The sequence below is a fragment of the Coenobita brevimanus genome, chromosome 47 (assembly GCF_032717465.1).
Source record: "Coenobita brevimanus isolate Jiangsu-jjx chromosome 47, ASM3271746v2, whole genome shotgun sequence".
NCBI lineage: Eukaryota > Metazoa > Arthropoda > Malacostraca > Decapoda > Coenobitidae > Coenobita > Coenobita brevimanus.
The window spans coordinates 129,143-148,357 of NC_137000.1; the positions used below are offsets into that span (position 1 = coordinate 129,143).

The following is a 19,215-nucleotide window of genomic DNA, read 5'->3' on the forward strand; positions in this document are numbered from 1 at the left end:
GCCTGATGCTGGCTGAAAAGATAGTGGCTGGAGAGATAAATAAGCAGAAATGATGATAATGATGAAAGAGGAAAAGACAGCGGAGAGAAGCAGGTAACTGAACATCGATTGAAGCCAAAGAAAACAATAGCAGGATGGACGAGTGAGGGTTGAGCTTGATGATAATACTGTAGATGTGATGACACTGGTGAATTTTATATAAGTACACTACCGCCATTTTTACGCGAGTAAAGAGCATATCGGAGACACCTCGACTGGTAATGTTCATTTTGGCAGCAATTTTTCGCGGGATTTAATGTCAGTACACTACAACATACAGTGGAGTTAATGGTGGATCTAGCTTTTTTATATGAAAATCAACATATAAGTTACATAACTTTTGCAGCATTACCGGTACGTTACTCTAACGCCAGATCCCAGAAAGGTTAGAATAAACTTAACCTAATGTTAGGACAGTTAACATAAAATCTGCAGAACGGTAAACGAAACGATAATAGCTTACATGAAACTTAATATGAAAGCAATAATAATATAAACAAAAACAAAAGGAAAACCGTATGTATTTTGTCTCTAGTCCCAAGAAAGGTGTCATATCTACTGCAGGTTCTACTTCAAAACTATTGGATTGTGTGCATTTACTCTTACAATTTCTTAACATTTTTAGAGAACATAATTATTTCAAAAGGGTTTAGGTAAAATCTGTCTTAACCTCTTATTATGAATACCCGTCAAAAGGGTATGGAATATAGAGGGAACAACTGTATACTAAAGAAATGATGGGTTTATGAAGATAACTAGGTTTAACTACTTTATTTATTTACCAGAGCGGTCTTAGGCGGTGATAGGAATTATGAAAAATTGCACCGCCCTGAATGTACCATAGATAAGTGAAGAAAAATCTTTGAACTTTGTGTCTTAATATCACAGTGACGTGAATTATTCAAATGGAAACAAAATAGCCTACCTTCGCACTGAAATGCTTATTCGGATGATGAAACTTAATAATGTATGTTCCCAGTTAACACTTTTTTCCATGTGTTGGTATAACTTTTCTACTTGGAATTTATTCTGTCCGAGCTCTGTGGTTGATCTTGTGGCCGCACAAATAGTTTGAATACGCCTGACTGCTGGAACGACATTGTATAATTTATTATATTGCCATCCACTGATATGGCTGTTTGAGAATGCTATCCATTTTTTTTAACCTCTTCAACCCAAGGACGTCATTTAAAGTTATCCTTGCTGATTTCATGCTGCATAGGAGAGCACCCTGTGAGTGAAGGAATTAATAAAGGCAATAAACAACCCTTCCAATATAAAAACTGCCTGATCTGAATAAAATCGTCCGTACATAGCAGGAATAATATGAATAAGACGTCACCGTGACGTAGTCGTTAACTGATTGGGTGAACGACATGAGTTTTTACAGAATTTTCTGTAACTGATAATTAGAGAATGTTGTACGGTAACTGTGATCTTACTGGGTGTCTGTTACTGTTAGAGGTTATTGTTAGTGCTTCTTGGCAAGACCTGAGGAGTCGGGAGGCAGACGCGCTGACGGACACTGATTCAAGAGCTGACGAGGTGGTGATGAGGCGCTGGCGAGGAAGAACTTCAGTGAACATGACCGCATAGATAAGGGGGGGGAAAAAGAATAAGGATTAAGTTTATGAACATCGATTGCACGGAGGTCGTTAAGGTAGAGAATCGATTTTTGCAAAGTCCCAGTCTTGCCCTACACAACGACCCTCAGTAGTCGTGTTACATCCAGGTCCCCAAATGTACTGCTGAGTGAACAGGGACATGGGTGAAATTAGACGGCTGCGTATCGTATTCTAGGGGTATATTGAAACTCTGCAAAAATCGAATGTGTACCTTAGTGACCCTCGCTTAGTTGATAGACATTAATCTAGACCCTCCTCTTTGTCTGACCGAGCACAGACGTCGAAGTGAAGTGGTGGCAGAAGGGAAGGAGAGCACTGAATTCATCTGAAGGGGAGGAAGAGCGTTGAGTTCAAGTGAAGGGGAGGGTGAGAGAAGGCAGGGGCGCTGAGTGAAAGGGAATATGAAGCCGTTGAGTGGAAACCGCGGCAGGTATCAAGAAGTCATGCTCTGATGTCCCCAGCCCCAGCCACCCGAAGAATAGTTGGCGAGGAGTGGGCGGGGCAGGGCAGGGCGGCGATGGTACCGTCACCCTGCCCTGCCACCGCACTTACGTTGGACAGAGCCTTGTCCTTCTCCTCGAGCTGCGTGTTAGCCTTGAGCAGCGACTCCTGCACTTGGTCGAGGTCGTTCTCCAGCTGCTGCATCCGCTTCTGAAGATTGTGAACCTCCTCCTCGGCCTACCAGGTTAACACACACAAAGTAAATAAATAGCGTGAATAAGCGTTGTAGTGCGGCTGCGGCGGCGTCTGCGGCTGCCACTTCGCCTCCAGCCGCCTACTTACATTCTGGAGAGCCTTTTCCTTCTCCTCAAGCTTAGTATTAGCCATGGACAGCTGCTCCTGGGCCTGGTCAAGTTCATTCTCCACCTGCTGCATCTTCTTCTGGGTGATGCGAATCTCCTCCTCGGTCTAGGGAAGTGAGGGAGTGTGAGTGTGTATCCCTAAACACTTACATTGGACAGAGCCTTGTCCTTCTCCACCAGGCTGTTGTTAGCGGCCAGCAGCGCCTCCTGCACCTGGTCAAAATCGTTCTCGAGCTGTTGGAGCTTCTTCTGCAACTTGTTGACCTCGTCCTCAGCCTAGGAGAAACTTTTGGGTTATTGAGGCCCCGAGGGGGCTTAGGCGACTTACATTAGAGAGGGCCTTGTCCTTCTCTTCCAGCTGGTTGTTGGCGGTGAGCAGCGATTCTTGTACCTGATCCAGATCGTTCTCAAGCTGTTGCATCTTCTTCTGCAGTTTACCCACTTCGTCCTCAGCCTATATGAGCCATTGAGGTCAGGCAAGGTGGGGCGACGGGAAGTGTAAGGCAGGGTGGGGAAACGGGGATATGGGAAGGGCCAGGCACGACAATGAAGCAGGCTGGTATGCCAACTCGCTTCAATGCCTAACCCTGCCCGCCTCGCTCCGCACCATCAGGGAACTCCCGTGGCAGTAGGAGGTTCCCTGGGACGGGGCGGGGTGGGCTGGCCGTACTACAAGGATGCTAAGCAAGGGCGACACAACAGCAGTATCCGCTGTTGGGGTTGTCAGGCATGGGGGGAAGCAGAAAGTATGAGGCAGGGTGGAGGGTGATACAGGGTCGTGGAGGCAGGGTCAAGGGTGAGGCAGGGTGGAGTGTGAAGCAGCTGCGTGGGTATGAAGCACCTTCTCTGAGTTATTAAGTGAAGTGAGTGCATTATGAGGGTGACCACCTGGGCGCCTGGTCTGCCAGATACCATGGGCTGAAGCCAGGCGCAAGGACTTGGAAAGCAGGTGGAGCACTGTCAGCATACGAGGGAATGCATAGAACCAAATAGAGCATTTGTGAACTAAATTCCAGTCAGTGTGGCAGGCAGGACTGCATAACACAGTAGCTGACGGGGGACATGACAAACACGTATCAGGGTCCAGATTCACAAATAATCACATTTTTCCCCTCATAAGTGAGATTCGTTTGTGTATGACGAGCACCAGCTACGGGAAGTTTCTAATCTTTCCCTTCCAAATCCCACATGCAAAAAGCAATCTCAGTTATGAAAAAGAAATGGTCGTTAGTTTGTAAATCCATGGCCAGGACTGAGTATCACAAACCAGCTTATGATCAATTCCCTGCCCCTACTACGATTTATTTTTGGAGAGAAAATATGGAGAGTAGAATTTTCCATACTTAATTCTCTCTCTCTCTCTCTCTCTCTCTCTCTCTCTCTCTGTATATATATATATATATACTCTATATATATATATATATATATATATATATATATATATATATATATATATATACAAGGAGAAGGAAAGAAGAATATCTACCTATCTATCTATCTATATCTATCTATCTATATCTATATCTATCTATCTATCTATCTATATATATATATATATATATATATATATATATATATATATATATATATATATATATATATATAAGGACAAGGAAAGAAGAATGCAGAAACTTCCCATATCTTGTTCTTCCAGGAAATCAAAATCTTCGATAAAAGAGTGAAAGTGGAAAGTTTGTGAATCCAGTGTTATGAGTTAAACGGCAGTGAGGGGGGAATTGCAGAGGGGGAAGAGGGGATTGATGGAGGGCCACACAGTCTCACCTGACATGACTACAGCGACGCCCGCCAGGTGGCCGCGGCAGGCAGGTCCTCAGCAGGGAGGGGCTGCCCCCGGCCACCTCGCAGTTGGACTTGGACTCTCTACTGGTGCTCAGGAACCGAGGTAGGTGCTAGCATAGTATCATATACCCTGACACAACCGTGGCATTGTGAAGTCTCCAGATCAAACATCTGACGTCAGCGGGGCATCGTGAAGCATCCAGAACATACCTCTGACATCAGTAAGGCATTAGGAAGCCTCCAGGGTAATTTCTAACATCACCGGAATATTGAGTCGTGTTCTGTCGTAAAACTCTTCCTCTGCGATTTGTTTTGACAGCTGCACCTTAATATCCTCATGTATGTTACTTATGCAGCTAATGCAGATATTAGAAAACTTATCAATAACACACAGAAGAATGTAAAGGTAAAGTGAGCAAAATAAATCGCTAGGGGAGAGGTTTTACGAAGGCTGTAATTTCGTGAGCATAAGATGCCTTCGTCCAACTAAGGCTTACTGCACGTAGCTCAGTGGCGGGAAAGGGCAGTTCTGCGGGTCTCCATCTCCTCCAATATACTTTTTCGTGGCCAGGGTCATATTCTAGTGCTAATCTTTTGACACAGCTCAGTATGCAAGATGGAGGGATGATAATATTAGGCCAAGTTAGAGTAAAAAGGCTATAGTGAGGCTACTAAACTGTCGATAATGTCTATAGCTGTTAAAAAAAAAAAAAAAACAGCCTAGTACCTGCCTCGGTCCACTGAGCCTCTTTTACAAACTACAACTACAGGAGAAAATAATAACGAATCACTATAATGGACCAAACATCGCCAAGATAGAGAAAATGACCCATCACTGCATATTGATCTAAACATTACATAGTAACATGATGAAATACAGACTAAAACATGTCATCAGGACTAAGCAAGACCTTGACACGACTAAAACAAAACTGGGCGTGACATACGGCCGTGGGTCATTGGAAACCTCGTAGCACCTCTTCCTTGGCAATTTATTTTGCACATTACAACCCGATATTTTCTTGTATGTTATTAATGCAAATTATGTTTATATTAAAATGACAATAATAGAGTACAAAAGGATGCTATGTGCAATATGGAAAATAACTCGGTAAGGAAAAGGTGCTACGAAGCCTGCCACCCAGAGTACACGCGTGTAATTTAGGTGACATTGGAGGCTTTGTAACACCTCTTCCTGAACGATTTATTTTGCATATTACACCTTAACATTCTCTTCTATGTTATCTCTTAAGGTCATAGTTTGCATCAATACTACACAGGAGAATACGGAAAGGCATATATAAAATAAATTGCTAAAGAAAATATGCTACGAAATCTACAAATAAGCTAAGAATACAACATATAATTATCATAACAGACTCTAACATGACTAAACAAACCCTGATCACAAAAAAATAAACGAACGACTCAGAGGCTAAAAATAACTAATGACGAGAGTTTACTTGTCACATTCCTGTCAGGATTATGTTCATCTATTTAATTTAATGTTATGTAATGAAAAAAATACTGGCTTATTTCAAATTTAACATGAGAAAATCTTGATCCAAAATTTTGTTTAAAACAATAGAATTGTGTCTAAATATTCTCTATATTTATCATGAGGAAAGAAGATGTTAAAAGGAATGGGACTATTTTTGAGAGTGAAGCATGGAAAAATGATGAGAGAGAGAGAGAGAGAGAGAGAGAGAGAGAGGACTTGGAGGAGTGGAAGTGGGAGTGACGTAACGTAAACAGAGGACGTGACGTGAGTGAAGGGAAGAGAGTGGATGGTGGCAAGAGTGGAGCGGAGAGACTAAAAAAATGGGGTTGAGAGAGAGAGAGAGAGAGAGAGAGAGAGAGACAGAGACAGAGACAGACAGACAGACAGACAGAGAGACAGAGACAGAGAGAGAGAGAGGAGGGGGTATGGGGGGAATCAAGGAGCCGACTTCACCTTCTCAGCCCTGATGTTGGCCTCCTTGTTCTGCTGTTCGAGGGTGTCCGCCCTGTCCATGGCGTTGTCCTTCTCCAGCTTCATCGCCTGCATCTTCTTCTTGATGGCATCCATGGTGGCGGTGTTGGTGGTGGGCTCGACTCAACCAAAGAACTGAGAACGCTGCAAGCAGGAAAAAATCTAATGTTAATATTTCGTCCCCAGTGGAGCTCAGAGTTTAAGAAAATATTCATCATCATCATCATCACCATCACCTTTTTCCTACTTAGGTACTGATTAGAAAAAAAAAATACTTGTTATCACTTTTGCTCTGACACGCAGACATTATACTTGGCTGAGTCGTTCGTATAGGCCACCATTTTTCTCATCTTCAATGGAACGCAAAGAGAAAGTATAAACGAGTGTGAAGGAAACCGTCTGCTTCCGTCTTCGTTTTCTTGATGTTGAGTAACGGAAGAAAGTGGGTAAAAAATAAATAATACCACTTCCGGTCTTCTTGAATCGCCAGATTTTAAGTAGTAAGAGGTAGACAAAAACAAAAAAAAAGATATCTCTCGCCTCTACTGTGCATTTTTTTTTTTTTTTAAGTATAGATGAAATTCCATAACCATTTTTTCCTCTCTCGTGCAAAAGTTCAAATATCACTAAGTACGGAAGAAACTCGTTTTTCCCAAATATTCTCTCCCAGGGTTGGCGAGTACAGAGGAAATTTACTGTTCCTATACTCACTCCTCCGACGCACAATGGTATATATATATTCATTTCTCTCCTCTGATGTGCAAAGTTTAACTAAGCATTAGTGAGTATAGAGAATACTGTCTGTTAAAATTTTCTCTTTTCTGGCTTGCAAAGCTGAAGTAAATATTAGCGTGTACGAATGAAAGTCTTTGGTACCATTTCCTCAACTCTGGCGTGCACAGTTTATGTAAATATTTGTGCGTACAGAGGAAAGCTAAGACTACGCTTTTAGCAAGCCTCTTCTCGTTGATTTCGTGACAACTTTTTCTGATCTATTTATTTTATATATTGCACCTTAAAATTCTCCTGCCCGCTATTTACGTCTTTATAATATCAATATATTTCCCATGTGGAACATACAAAAAGATAAAAAGATGCTAAACGCAAATCACTGCAAACGAGGCGTTACGAAATCTAAGATAGCGAAGTTGGGGTTCATACCGATAATACAGTATATGTTTGCTCAAAGCCCCCGCCTCCACTCCTAAATGACTCTTCTTAACTGAAAAAGAACGCCTGGTGGTAAAAAGTTTTTTTTTTTTTATAAAGACGTCATGGTACTAGTAATGTCTGAATGGAAGTGGAGTGACATATAATCAGTAGCTAATTGAAAACATTATCGTATCATGTGTCCTATTACAAGTCTGTCCAACTTTGAATAACGCCTGGGATTCAGTTTTCATGCACATACGTTGCCTGGTCAGGATTGTTTTAGATTCAGATTGTAGAAAGTGAGAATGTAGGACTGCTGAAGGACAAAGAACTAATCTTAAAATATGGGTAGTTTCGGTTCGAGTACGAGAGAGAGAGTGGGAGTGAGCTACAGCTTATAGGGATTCATACTTTTGACTTATCTCAAAATACGAGTGAAAGAGAAACGATTATCTGACATTCAGTAATACAAAAGTAAAGATTACTAGCCAGGGCACAGGCCACAAGGTGTGAGTGTATGGCTGAATTCAAGCATCAGAAATATGTAAACAGTCACATCAGTATCTGCTACTTGTGAAAGATTTTTTTTTTTAAATGTTCGAGAACGCTACCGAATTATTTCTTTTTAAAGAATTGATTCCATAAATATTATAGATTTCTAAATGGCATTATCTCAGTATATGATTATATATGCAAGTCTGTGTGGTTTCATTCACCAGAATAAAGATGCTGTGCAATAAGAAACAGTATTCAAAATAAGTAAAACAAAGAGCGAAAGAACGAGGAGGAAGAATACTCGGTGCGATCAGTTGAAGAGGGGAGATAACAGAGTGGCAGCGGTCAGACAAGACATAGCAGAGGAGCAGCCTCAGACACTGTAAGGGTCTGGCCAGGCACGCGGACAGACACACAGGCAGACAGACAGAGGAGGTAGGGAGGGTACTAAATAGGACGTTAACCCACTGAACCCGGGGACGATGTCTTTACTTCATTTTCAAGCTATCCAGATGATTGTTTTAATTATTATTTTTTTTTACATTCTTCTTATCTTCAGATGCTTTAAATGAGCTTGGTATAGAGTTTTCAAACTTACGGCATAGGCTAGATACTTCATTAATCCCATCACTACCAAGGGGGTTTTTTAAGGTGATTACCGTCAAGTAGCGGCAACGATAACCCATAAATGACGTCCGGGAGGTAAAAGTGTTGAGGGGCTGGGGAGGGGAGGGTGCTAGTTACAGACACAGGGGGACGACTGGGTGGGGCTCCTCCAGGCGAGAGTGATGGAGCCACCCCATTACCCGGGGCGCCAGGACCCGTGACCGTGACTCACCAGTGGTCGTCCGTGTCCTATCCTTTACGAAGCCCATAACCGACACGGAACCATCATCATCATCATCATCAATATAAAGAATGACTTTTACTGATTTAGAAACGACCCCCCCCCCACCCCCAAATTTCCCAGATGACGAACCACCGCAGTCTGTTTACAAATCCAGATCCCTGTTTCAGTTTAGATGTGAACGGACTGGTCCAAAGATCCTTTAGCACATCTTCCCAGTCACTTTATATTGGTTTAATTTTTCTGCAGTCTGTTTTGATACTGAAAATTTAAAAACATCACACAAGACTATATGAAGCTGTAGAACGCAAAATGAATTGCAAGGGAAGAGGGGCTAAGGAGCATCCTGATAGGTTCACGAGTACACTTGACCACGGCTGAAACACCTACACCAAGACTGCGTTAAGGACCGAACTGGTGTTGCTACAAGCCCAGACAGGCAGCCAGTCACACTCAGTGGCTCGGGTTCGATTCCCCGTCACGCCCTTGCTTCATCGCCAAGAATAACCCACAACCGAGCAGAGTGAGGGGGCAAAAAATAATCCACGTCTAACGCTCTAATTATCAAATGCAATCCAGTCTAGAATAAGCCGCAGTCCTAAGTTGTTAAGTATTATGAGTGAGTACTTATGTTCGAGTGTACACAGCAGTCTGTGTGTGTGTGTGTGTGTGTGTGTGTGTGTGTGTGTGTGTGTGTGTGTGTGTGTGTGTGTGTGTGTGTGTGTGTGTGTGTGTGTTTTAGGATTGCACTGGTATCCTTATCAAAACTTTAAGAGGAGCGACTCGGTTCGTCTGCGAAACTTTAAACCTCCACCACCTCCCCTCCTCCCTCCCTGCTACCTTTCTCCATTTTTCATTCCTTCACGCACTTACTCTCTTCCCCCTTTTCACTGACTTCTTCCCTCTTTTTCATCCTCATCCCTTCCTCTCTCCTTCTCTCTTTCCCTCTTCCTGTCCCTCCTTCCTCCTCTCTCTCTCTCTCTCTCTCTCTCTCTCTCTCTCTCTCTCTCTCTCTCTCCTACCCCTATCCCCTTTCTTTTCTTCCATCCTCCTCATCCTCATCCTTCTTTCCTTCTTCCACATCTACTTTCCTCACCCTCTCTCTTTTCTCCTCTCCCTCCTTCTTTCCCTCTTGCTCCTGCCGCCCCTATGTTCCCTTTCTTCTTCCCTTCCCTGAGTCCCTCTCTCTTCCCTCCTTGCTCCCCCTCCTCCTTTTCTCCTCTGCCCTCCTTTCTCCCCTCCTCCTCATCCTTCCCCACATTTTCTCTCTCATACCTTCCTTGTTCCCCTTCCATCCCCCTCTTTCCTCTTTTTTACCTCTTTGCTCCCCATCCTTCCCTCCAGCTCTTCCACCCCCTCTTCCTTCCCTTCCCCCCTCTTCCTCCTTCCTTTCTCTCCCCCCCCCTCCTCCTTCCGAGCCTCAGTGTGCGAGGTAAGAGCCACAACTTCCGGTAAGATGCAATCCTAAGGTCACATGACGTAAGAAGGGAAGAGGATGGAGGAGGAGGAGGAGGAGGAGGAAGGAAGGAAGAAGATAGTGAGGAAAAAGTCCGTTGAGAGGAGGAGAAGGGGTGAGGAGGAGGGGGGTAAGATAGAAGGGGAAGAAGGCAGTGGAGTAGAGATGAAGGAAGAAGTGGGAGAGAAGGAGAAAGAGGAGCTGAAGGGAAGGAGAGGAAGTAATTGGAGAATGGGGGAAGAAGTAGCTAGAAAGGAAAAGTGGAGAGAGAGAGAGAGAGAGAGAGAGAGAGAGAGAGAGAGCGGTTTGGAGTGAAACATGTGGAGGGGAGGGAAGAATACAGTTTGCCAAGGAGGTAAAGCTAAATGGGGACTGGAGTAAACAGTATGTAATAAATTTATGCTTCTTTTGCTTAGGAAAATTGGAGGGAAGTACATGCCGTAGCTTATATGTAATTAGTAGGTGAATGTACAATTTACCTAAGGACAATAAGAAAGCTGTACTGAGGCCGTTAAGGGTAACCAGTTAAATGCACAGTTTATCAAGGAAAATGGAGAAGAAAGCTGTGCTGTACGACAACTTATATTTATGTTCAATTTACTAAGATGAAATAGAGGAAACGAAAACTATACGGAGAAGTAATTTTAGCTATAACTAATATATATATATATATATATATATATATATATATATATATATATATATATATATATATATATTACTCAAGTCAAGGGTAATGCATGTATTCAGTCCCTCGACTCATCAATTAAATTGTTAGCCACACACACCAGCACAAGCTGGCCTACTCTAACAATGCTATTACTAACACGGAACAGCTGATAAATATACGAGTACATTAATATTCTTATCATTTTCGTATAACTCTGATCGGCTGTCTAGAGAAACTGCAGACTAATTATGTATAATATAATCGATTAATTGGATGTATTATGACTGTTTATTGATCGCAATGACTTGGAAGTGAATTAAAGACCTTGAAGGCGTGTGTGGAAGGTGTGTGTGGGAGGGGGGGAGGGAGGAAGTGAACGAGGATGAAGGGGGGAGAGGTGGTGTAAGTAGAGGTGAGGGAAGTGTGTGTGTGTGTGTGTGTGTGTGTGTGTGTGTGTGTGTGTGTGTGTGTGTGTGTGTGTGTGTGTGTGTGTGTGTGTGTGTGTGTGTGTGTGTGTGTGTGTGTGTGTGTGTGTGTGTGTGTGTGTGTGTGTGTGTGTGTGTGTGTGTGTGTGTGTGTGTTTTGGGAAGGCGGGGCAAAAAGTGAGAACAGGTGAGGGTTGTTATTAGCAGAGGTAAGAGGTGGTGTGACGGTCAGTGTGCAAGGGTGTATGTAGGGTAGTGTAAAATGTGTGAGGTGATGGCATTAAACAGGGGGAAAGGCTGAGGGATGTAAATAGGGGTGGGAGATCTGATCGATTTGACCAGCTTTATCATATGCCCCATCTCTGTAATTGTTACGTTTCCGTCCACAAGGGTGAGAGAGGTGTTAGTGTGAGTGTGGAGGGCAGGTGAGGGCCGCAGTCAGCCCTCTCTTGATGTTTATGTTACTGGAGTGGCTGCTGGGGCCAGGTGGGGTAGTGGGCTGGTGTGTTGGGTGGGGGGGAGGGTAAGGAGGTAGAGAGGTGAAGGAGGATATCAAGAACCAGTCGCTCCAGCTTGGACAATATTTTTCATAATCAGTAACAACAGCGTGACAGGGTGCTGGGCGGGAGTGTGGGCGTGGTTGTGGCACCAGTGTAACAAAACCTGGGGTATTCCTGGCTGGCACGGGGCTTGCTGGGTGGCTGCCATTTTAGTTATTTTCGTGGCTGGGGCGCCTGCGTGCCAGCGCCGCCCCGCCCGGCCTTGAGGCGTGGACATAGCACCGGCAGGAGGGCCACCAGGGCCTCAGGGCCCCACCTGGCCCTCTTGTTTAACACACTCACGATAGCTACCCGCCCCACCCTGACCAGCACCAAGCGTGTGGTCAGAGGCAGAGTGAGGCACCCACGTTGTCACTGCAGGGTGAACTACAAGGCAACAGTTACATGCGACTTTCCAACCTACGAAACTACAAGTATAGGACAGGTATCTGGTGAGGACAATGTATTTAGGGTAATACTGGTAAAATCAAACACATGCGTGTACTGGCAACCACCAAATGCTAAATGAAACAGCCAAGAGCCCTGGAACCGAGTGCTTCAGAGTGAGGTATGTGCATCCTGAGAGGTAGACTACAGATGTATAAAAATAGAAATGAAATCTGAGTGCACCTGATCGAGGTAAAGGAATCCGAAACCTCGGGTGATTTTGGTAAGGAGACAAGTGCAAAGATGACATAGAAAAGGGAACTGAGACTGTGTAACTTACACATGAAATTTAATCTATTTTGGCATACAGGGACCTGAGGGGGTAAAAACGGGGACTTGCAGGAGGGACGTGAAATTGTATAACAAGCAATATAACCTTATCTTCATGAATTAAACAAAAAATCAGTATGGAACTGCTGGGAAAGCTGAACTAAGGAACTTTGGGAGAGGGTCATGGTTCTAGTGGAATTAGATGTGCCTGAAAATAGAAAAAATTAAATGAAGGGGCCTGAATCTGGATGTGTCAAGGAGAGGACTAGGTAGTCTACACCCAGAATCGTGCATACACATGTACAAAAGTACTAGGTTGACACGGGGCCATTGGGACCATAATATGGGATTTGACAAAAGTCTACGGGAGTGAAGTAACTCGTCTGGAAAACGTTAGTAAGCAATAAACGGACAGGGCCGCTCCTAGAGATGCACTTGCATCTAATACCTATTTATTGCAAATACTGTGTGTATGATTAAGAATGGCCAGTATTCAAATAGTCTAGCGATGAAGGAGTTTAGTTACTGGCACGTGTACTTGGTCAGTTTAGCGGACAGTCATGAACCTAAGAGACGGAGACACAGGTGCCTTAGCCTTGGTGAATTAGGTACAGGGGTATTTTGTGTGATTGATGTGGGCATGAGTGTCCTGCATAAAAACATGGGAGGGAGAAGAGCCTGCTAACAGCCCTAGAGCACCAGGACAGGCAGGTCACCGCAACAACGTTGTCTCTGTTGCTACTAACATCTGAGCTGCACCCAAGGTGACGGGGCGGGATGGGGTGGGGTGGGGTGGGGCGGAGAGTGGTGGTGGCGGTAGTGCTCACCTGCGGCTGCGGAGAGGACAGGGGCGGCAGATCAGGTGTCACACTCCTGACACTGCCACCACCACCACCACCACCACAACCACCACCACCACCACCATCACCAGCATCACCACCATCAGTCCATGACCTGATCTCGCCGGGTCAGCTTGGGTCACACTCTCCATCAGTGAGTCCTCTCACCGTCCCAGAGCTCCGACCTGCAGCCTTACAGACATACTTTACATCCCGGGGTGGGTACGCGGACCCCGGCAGAGGGGGTGGAGTTATCCTATCCTTGACACCCAATGAAGCAACCTCACACACGTAGCATCCCGAGCCACTGGGTTATGTAGCTTCCTGTACACCGGTCCTGGGACACGAGGTGGTTAAGGCACTCTGGGACACGGACTCCCCAGGCAAGAAAAAGTCATGGCCCTCTTCTGCGCTTGGAATTCTGCTGACGGAGTCTCACAAGATCTTGAGTCACGCAAATTTCGAGTCACGGAAGCACCAAACTTTGTTAGTAGACGTGCTCGTTGAGGTGACAAGGGGAGTGGCACAGCGGGAGACAGACAAGATGGAGGGGCAAGACGGGACGCACCTCGGACGGCGGGCTACCCTGGAGAGGTCCGGGAGGAGACTGGCGACGCAGCGCGGTTCGTCCGCCTAACTTAGCTTGGAACGGTCCGGCCCGGCGCCAAGATCGCCTTACTTCGCCCCAAACGGGCACTGGTGCCACGCTCCCTTCCCCCCCACCCGCCCGCCACAGCCACACATACACCGTCAACATAAAAATAGGCGAGTGTGCGACGGTGCCACATGGTCGAAATGCAGCTTCCTCCTCCACACAGCTTTCGTCGCTCCACATCAGCCTCCACACTCACAGCCATCCCCAGTTCCCTGATTCACGGTCCTCCTCCATCACTACCTTTCCTTCTGCATCACATCATCATCCATACCCTGTTATTCCTCGCCTCAGCACAACCCTCCACCTTCACCATCTCTTCCACCTCCACACGAACCTTTATACAGTATAATGTTTTGTATACCGCACCATGGTTTGTTCTTGTACCTTATTTATGGTTTTTGAATGTCAACTAAAACTGCACAAATAACACACCAGAGCATATTAAGAACGCCATATGCAGAAACAATCTGGTAAAAGAGAGATGTTAGGGAGTTTCCTCAGCTGACGAGAAACGGGCCTGAGTTATTTATCACTCCTGAAGTCCTCCTTGATAGTCCGTTGCCTGAGCAGAGATCCAGCTGTCCTCCTACACACATTCACATGTCGCAGCTTCGGCACTAATGCTCATCGTCCATACTGAGTACATGCTGGGGATGTCTCATTCAGGACTTCCCCCATCACCATCACGACAATTCACTTCACCATCGCCGCTGCACCGTCACCATCTCATTCAGCTCTCCACCATCATTTCTGCTGCATCATTACAGTACTTCCCTCATCAAAACGACCATTCATTATCGCCGCCACACTCTCTCTAGTCCTCATCTCTACTTCCTCATCACCATGGTCATCTCCACCATCATCTCCCCCATCCCACCACCCATCACTTCACACTCGCCGCAGCTCCACCATCATCACCGCCACTCTGTCACGCTTTGCCCCGACACCAGCAGCTAGGATACGCCACTAACGAGCCTCACCAGGACAACATAAACACATCATATGACACACACACCGTACCATTTCTAGCACTGACGGCTTCCAGTTTGGAAATCTAACTTTGGGGATGTTCACAGAGCAGTGCGAATTAATATTAACTAAATTTCATTTGATAAACTGATGAAGAAACATCTCTCTACCATCATCCTGATCTCTTCTTCCACCTAATGATGAGGTGAGGTAGGGTCAGTGAGAGACATCACAGAAGAGGGAGAACTAACATAGCATTTCCATTAAAATGATCCAGACACTCATGGATGCACCATTCAAAAACAGGTTCTGATAAAAAAAAAAAAAAAAAACTAAAAGGTGGGACAAATAAGACGAGTATATACCGAAACAATACCCCCCCCTCCCCAGTTTGCCTGCAGTCAATTGCCTTCTGAACAGGTGATGCATTTGACTACCCGTATCCTGATATCAAACACGCCCTTTCCATGTTTAACATTCCTGAGATTTGTTGTGGTTGCAAGCCAGGAGGGCCAGAGTAGGTCAGATCAGGTACAACCATCAACGGGTATGAGGCAAGTAGGTCAAACGATTCCACTGCATCAACACAGAAACGGTAACATCACGTAAATGTACTAGTTGCAACTCAGGATACATAACATAAAAAGCGTCCAATTCTAGCCCTATTTTTCACCAAGGAGATAGGGTAAGCTGGCTGGGACATCACTAAATTAGAATGGTGACACGTGTGAAGTATTCATACTTATACAGTTGATATTTACTTGTGGAGTACTGTAGCGGTAAGGGTAACAACCAATTCCATATTAGGCTATATATCTAGGGACCGCGGAGGGCCTGGGGTATTGCAGGGCCCATGGTTGGACCGCAGTAGTCCTGTTCATTTGAGATTTAGAGATCACTCGACGCCCTTGGCAGTGTTTTACATGAAAGAACATCTCTCGTTACCATTTGGATTTGAACCGAGGGACGTTAGCGTACGGCTTCCTCAAACCAGAGTTACATGTCTGTCTCTGTTACGTGTAAATTATCCATCCATCCATTCATCATCCAATCCTACATTGCCCCAAGAGAAGCGTAGGAGCCCGGGGCTAGGCAGTTGGTCTCGACATTTAAGATGAGAGTGACCAGCCTCACTCATCCCTGAGTGGCAATACATGAGCAATCAACCCCAGCCATCCCTTGGATATAAACCTTTACCGGCTCAGTCCGACTGGAGCGTAATAATTACCCACTAAACCACCAGGTGCCAAAATTTGGTTATATGGTTACTAAAAGAAAATATGTAATACGAGAGGCTTGTCAAGTCACTATACTGTCCCTCTGTGAGAGAATGATGACTAAACTACGAAACAGCAAATGAAGAGCAATTGTTGTTGTTGCTACTGAATAACATCAATCTGTCTGGCCGAGGAGACCCATCAACCGCAGGCAAGCAACCGCCCCTGCAGGAAGTCCCTTACTGTGAACCGATGTTCTCTTGTGGCAAACAGTGCTTTGACACAGCGAGGATCGGGGAAGAGTGCAGAGGTTTAGTTCCCAGATAGACGCCACATTTGCATCTCTCCAGCCCGTTAACAGGGGCACTATAGTAGGCTGCACATCACCCCGTTATTTGGATATATGGGTACTACCCAGCGTTGTTAATATTTTATCATATTTTTTCAATAATGTTTTAACGAAGCTCAAAAGATCTCTGTCTGTGTTTTGCCATAAACAAATGGGAGATGTAAGCGTTTTCGTCTGAGCTCGATAGATTTTGTATGAGTGTAATTATTACATCCAACATCAACAACAGTGAGATTTATCCGAAGACCACACTCACTGCTAGAAACAAATGGAGGAAAGTGGCATGAGGGCTAAGGAGAGAGGAGGAGGGTGAGAGGGAAGGGTACAAGTGGATAAGATGAGGAGGAGGGGGTGTGCGCGTGGACGGAGAGTCGGGGGAATTTTTAATATTCTACTCGCTTTTACTGTAAATTCGTTTGTATCTCAACGAAAAGGATCCTGAGTAGGATAAGCCTCATTTGGGAAGATATGGTGATCACTACGAATTCCATGATATTCTTCCAAATAATGTTCATATTAATGGCTTGTCCTCTCGCCAAGATCACTGCAAAAAATGGTTGTAGAAGCGGGAACAGAGGAATGAAGACTACCTTAGTTATCATCATGGCAAGGATCAGTCACTGTGGACGTGGCCTTTCTTTATGGATGAACGTGCTCTATTAGATCCATTTATGAAACAGTCCTACGGGCATTAGAAATCTGCTGCGTCTCTCACTGTTAACTATCCACACCACAAGGGATCTCTTTTTTAGCTGGAAAACGTCGTGTGACGGTACCAAGCATAAATGACAGAAGTTGCCAACCGAGTGCTAGAGACTATTTCATAATCCTTCTCTGCAAGGGATTTCCTATACTCAGTTAGATCGTCTGACAACAGCAAGGATAGAATTTTAGAAAAAGTCGTCATCGTTATGCAAGGGTTGTTGTTATTGATGTTGTTGATGTTGATGTTGTTGTCGTCATCGTTGTTGTTGTCGTGGGTCCAAGCTCACGTCCAGGTGCAAGGGTTAAATTATGTTAATCAGGGAGATTAACATAATGTTCACGTGGGGTAGGGAGAGCTACAGTAGAATGAGCTACCTCGATCCTACATCGCGTCATCGCTTAATGATGATGATGATGATGATGATGATGATTATCATTATCAAGGGACATGAATTAGGAGAAAAGACAATCCCAGATACACTCTCCCGTCTTGGGCCACAGCATGTACAATTACCATCAATAATACCTTTACAAGAAAGACAAAATTCCAAGTATTCCAACCCACATTAGGTTTTGATATGAATTTCAGGTGATATAAAGGATTTCTTGATCACAACTGTGCAAGGCTGCCTGCAACATCAGTGCTTGACGGAGGGATCATCATATTCCCGGGCCAGTACCATGAAGCAGGTTCAGGTCCCTCTTGTACCTTTTGCAGTTGTATATACGACAAAGGGTGGAATGCTTTTTCATCTGCTCCCAAGGATATGGTCAGCTGTTTATTTTAGTACGTTTGTGAAATAAAATGAAAAATAATATAAATAGTTTGCTTACTTATAAATATTTTTCCGGTATAGAACATAATGGTATACCTATCACTAAGCTGGTGATCCTTATCATGTGTCGTTGTAGTGTACGGAATTACGAATTACTAGGCTGTTATTAAAAGAAACTGAATTCATATTCGTATCAAGAATATCATTTCGGAATGTGCTTCCAGGCGTATTATGAGTCTTGTGCAACAGTGATACGACGCTCCATCCAGTTAAGGCGATCACTTAAAGAACTGAAGCCTGATTATACTTACAGTTAAAGTTGCGTCCCATAAAGAACTGGTTGCGAACGAAGAGCGCCTTTTCAGATTGCATTTAATAACGCCATTATTATTTTTTATTATTCAGGGTTTAAAGGAAAAGGCAAGAGGTTTGAAGTAGATTATGTTTTTGTTTCAAAGCTGTAAGACATTATGAGCCTTAGGCCAGACTTTGTAGTGCCAACAATGTGATTTTTGAGGGTCTGTAGTGTCCGCCAGCATCCTCATCTGACACTGACAACTTGGCTCCCTGATCTTTTTACACTCACACATCACCCGTCCATTATTCCATTGCCTCAGTTTCATTCATCTATTTTTATTAGGTTCATTTCTTCTCTTCCCTTCTCAGTGTCCCTCTATCCCCTGAACTGAAATTACTGACAGACTAATCTTTCTCAGATCACTCTTCTCGCATTTTCTCTTCTATCTTCATCCACTCATATTCCCATTTTTATCGATTTTTATATTGGTAAGCTCCATGCTGCCCTTACTGTTAGTTACATGTTCTTTCTTGTATTCTTTCTTTCTTTCTTGTTTAATTGTGGCAGGCATTTCTGCCCTTCAGAATTAACCATTTCCGACCAAACCTGGACACAATGACTAGCCTATGACCTAGCTGTGTCGACAAAGTTTTGGTTGCTAGGCAACGAGTTGCCTAGGTCCACTTAATCCCTCCGTGGCCGTGGGTCCGGAAATGGTTGGGACCCAGTGGCCGGCCCTGGCACCATTTTTTTCTAATTTTGAAAATCGATGTTTCTCTTAAGTTGAAGAGTAACGTCTGGCGCACCTGGCAATGCAAATTTTAGCTTCCGAAACCCGTCCTGTGTTTCGCACTGAAGCACCAAAAA

General features: G+C 44.5%; 2 protein-coding genes across 4 annotated transcripts in view; one reads left to right on the plus strand and one right to left on the minus strand.

Moving 5' to 3' along the window:
- Positions 1-14,089, minus strand: part of LOC145399035 (tropomyosin) — a 64,300-nt gene extending 50,211 nt beyond the window's left edge. For both annotated transcript variants that reach the window (XM_080271764.1, XM_080271765.1), the window contains exons 1-3: positions 13,948-14,089; positions 6,222-6,383; positions 2,448-2,573 (exon numbers count right to left, since the gene is read on the minus strand). In XM_080271764.1, the coding sequence (XP_080127890.1) occupies positions 2,448-2,573; positions 6,222-6,335 (240 nt within the window). In that variant the 5' untranslated portion in view covers positions 6,336-6,383; positions 13,948-14,089. The remainder of the gene's footprint in view (positions 1-2,447; positions 2,574-6,221; positions 6,384-13,947) is intronic.
- The window catches only part of Tsen2 (tRNA splicing endonuclease subunit 2), an 88,317-nt gene continuing 81,227 nt past the window's right edge, over positions 12,126-19,215 (plus strand). For both annotated transcript variants that reach the window (XM_080271763.1, XM_080271762.1), the window contains exon 1: positions 12,126-12,268. The gene's annotated coding sequence lies outside the window, so the exon portion shown is untranslated. The remainder of the gene's footprint in view (positions 12,269-19,215) is intronic.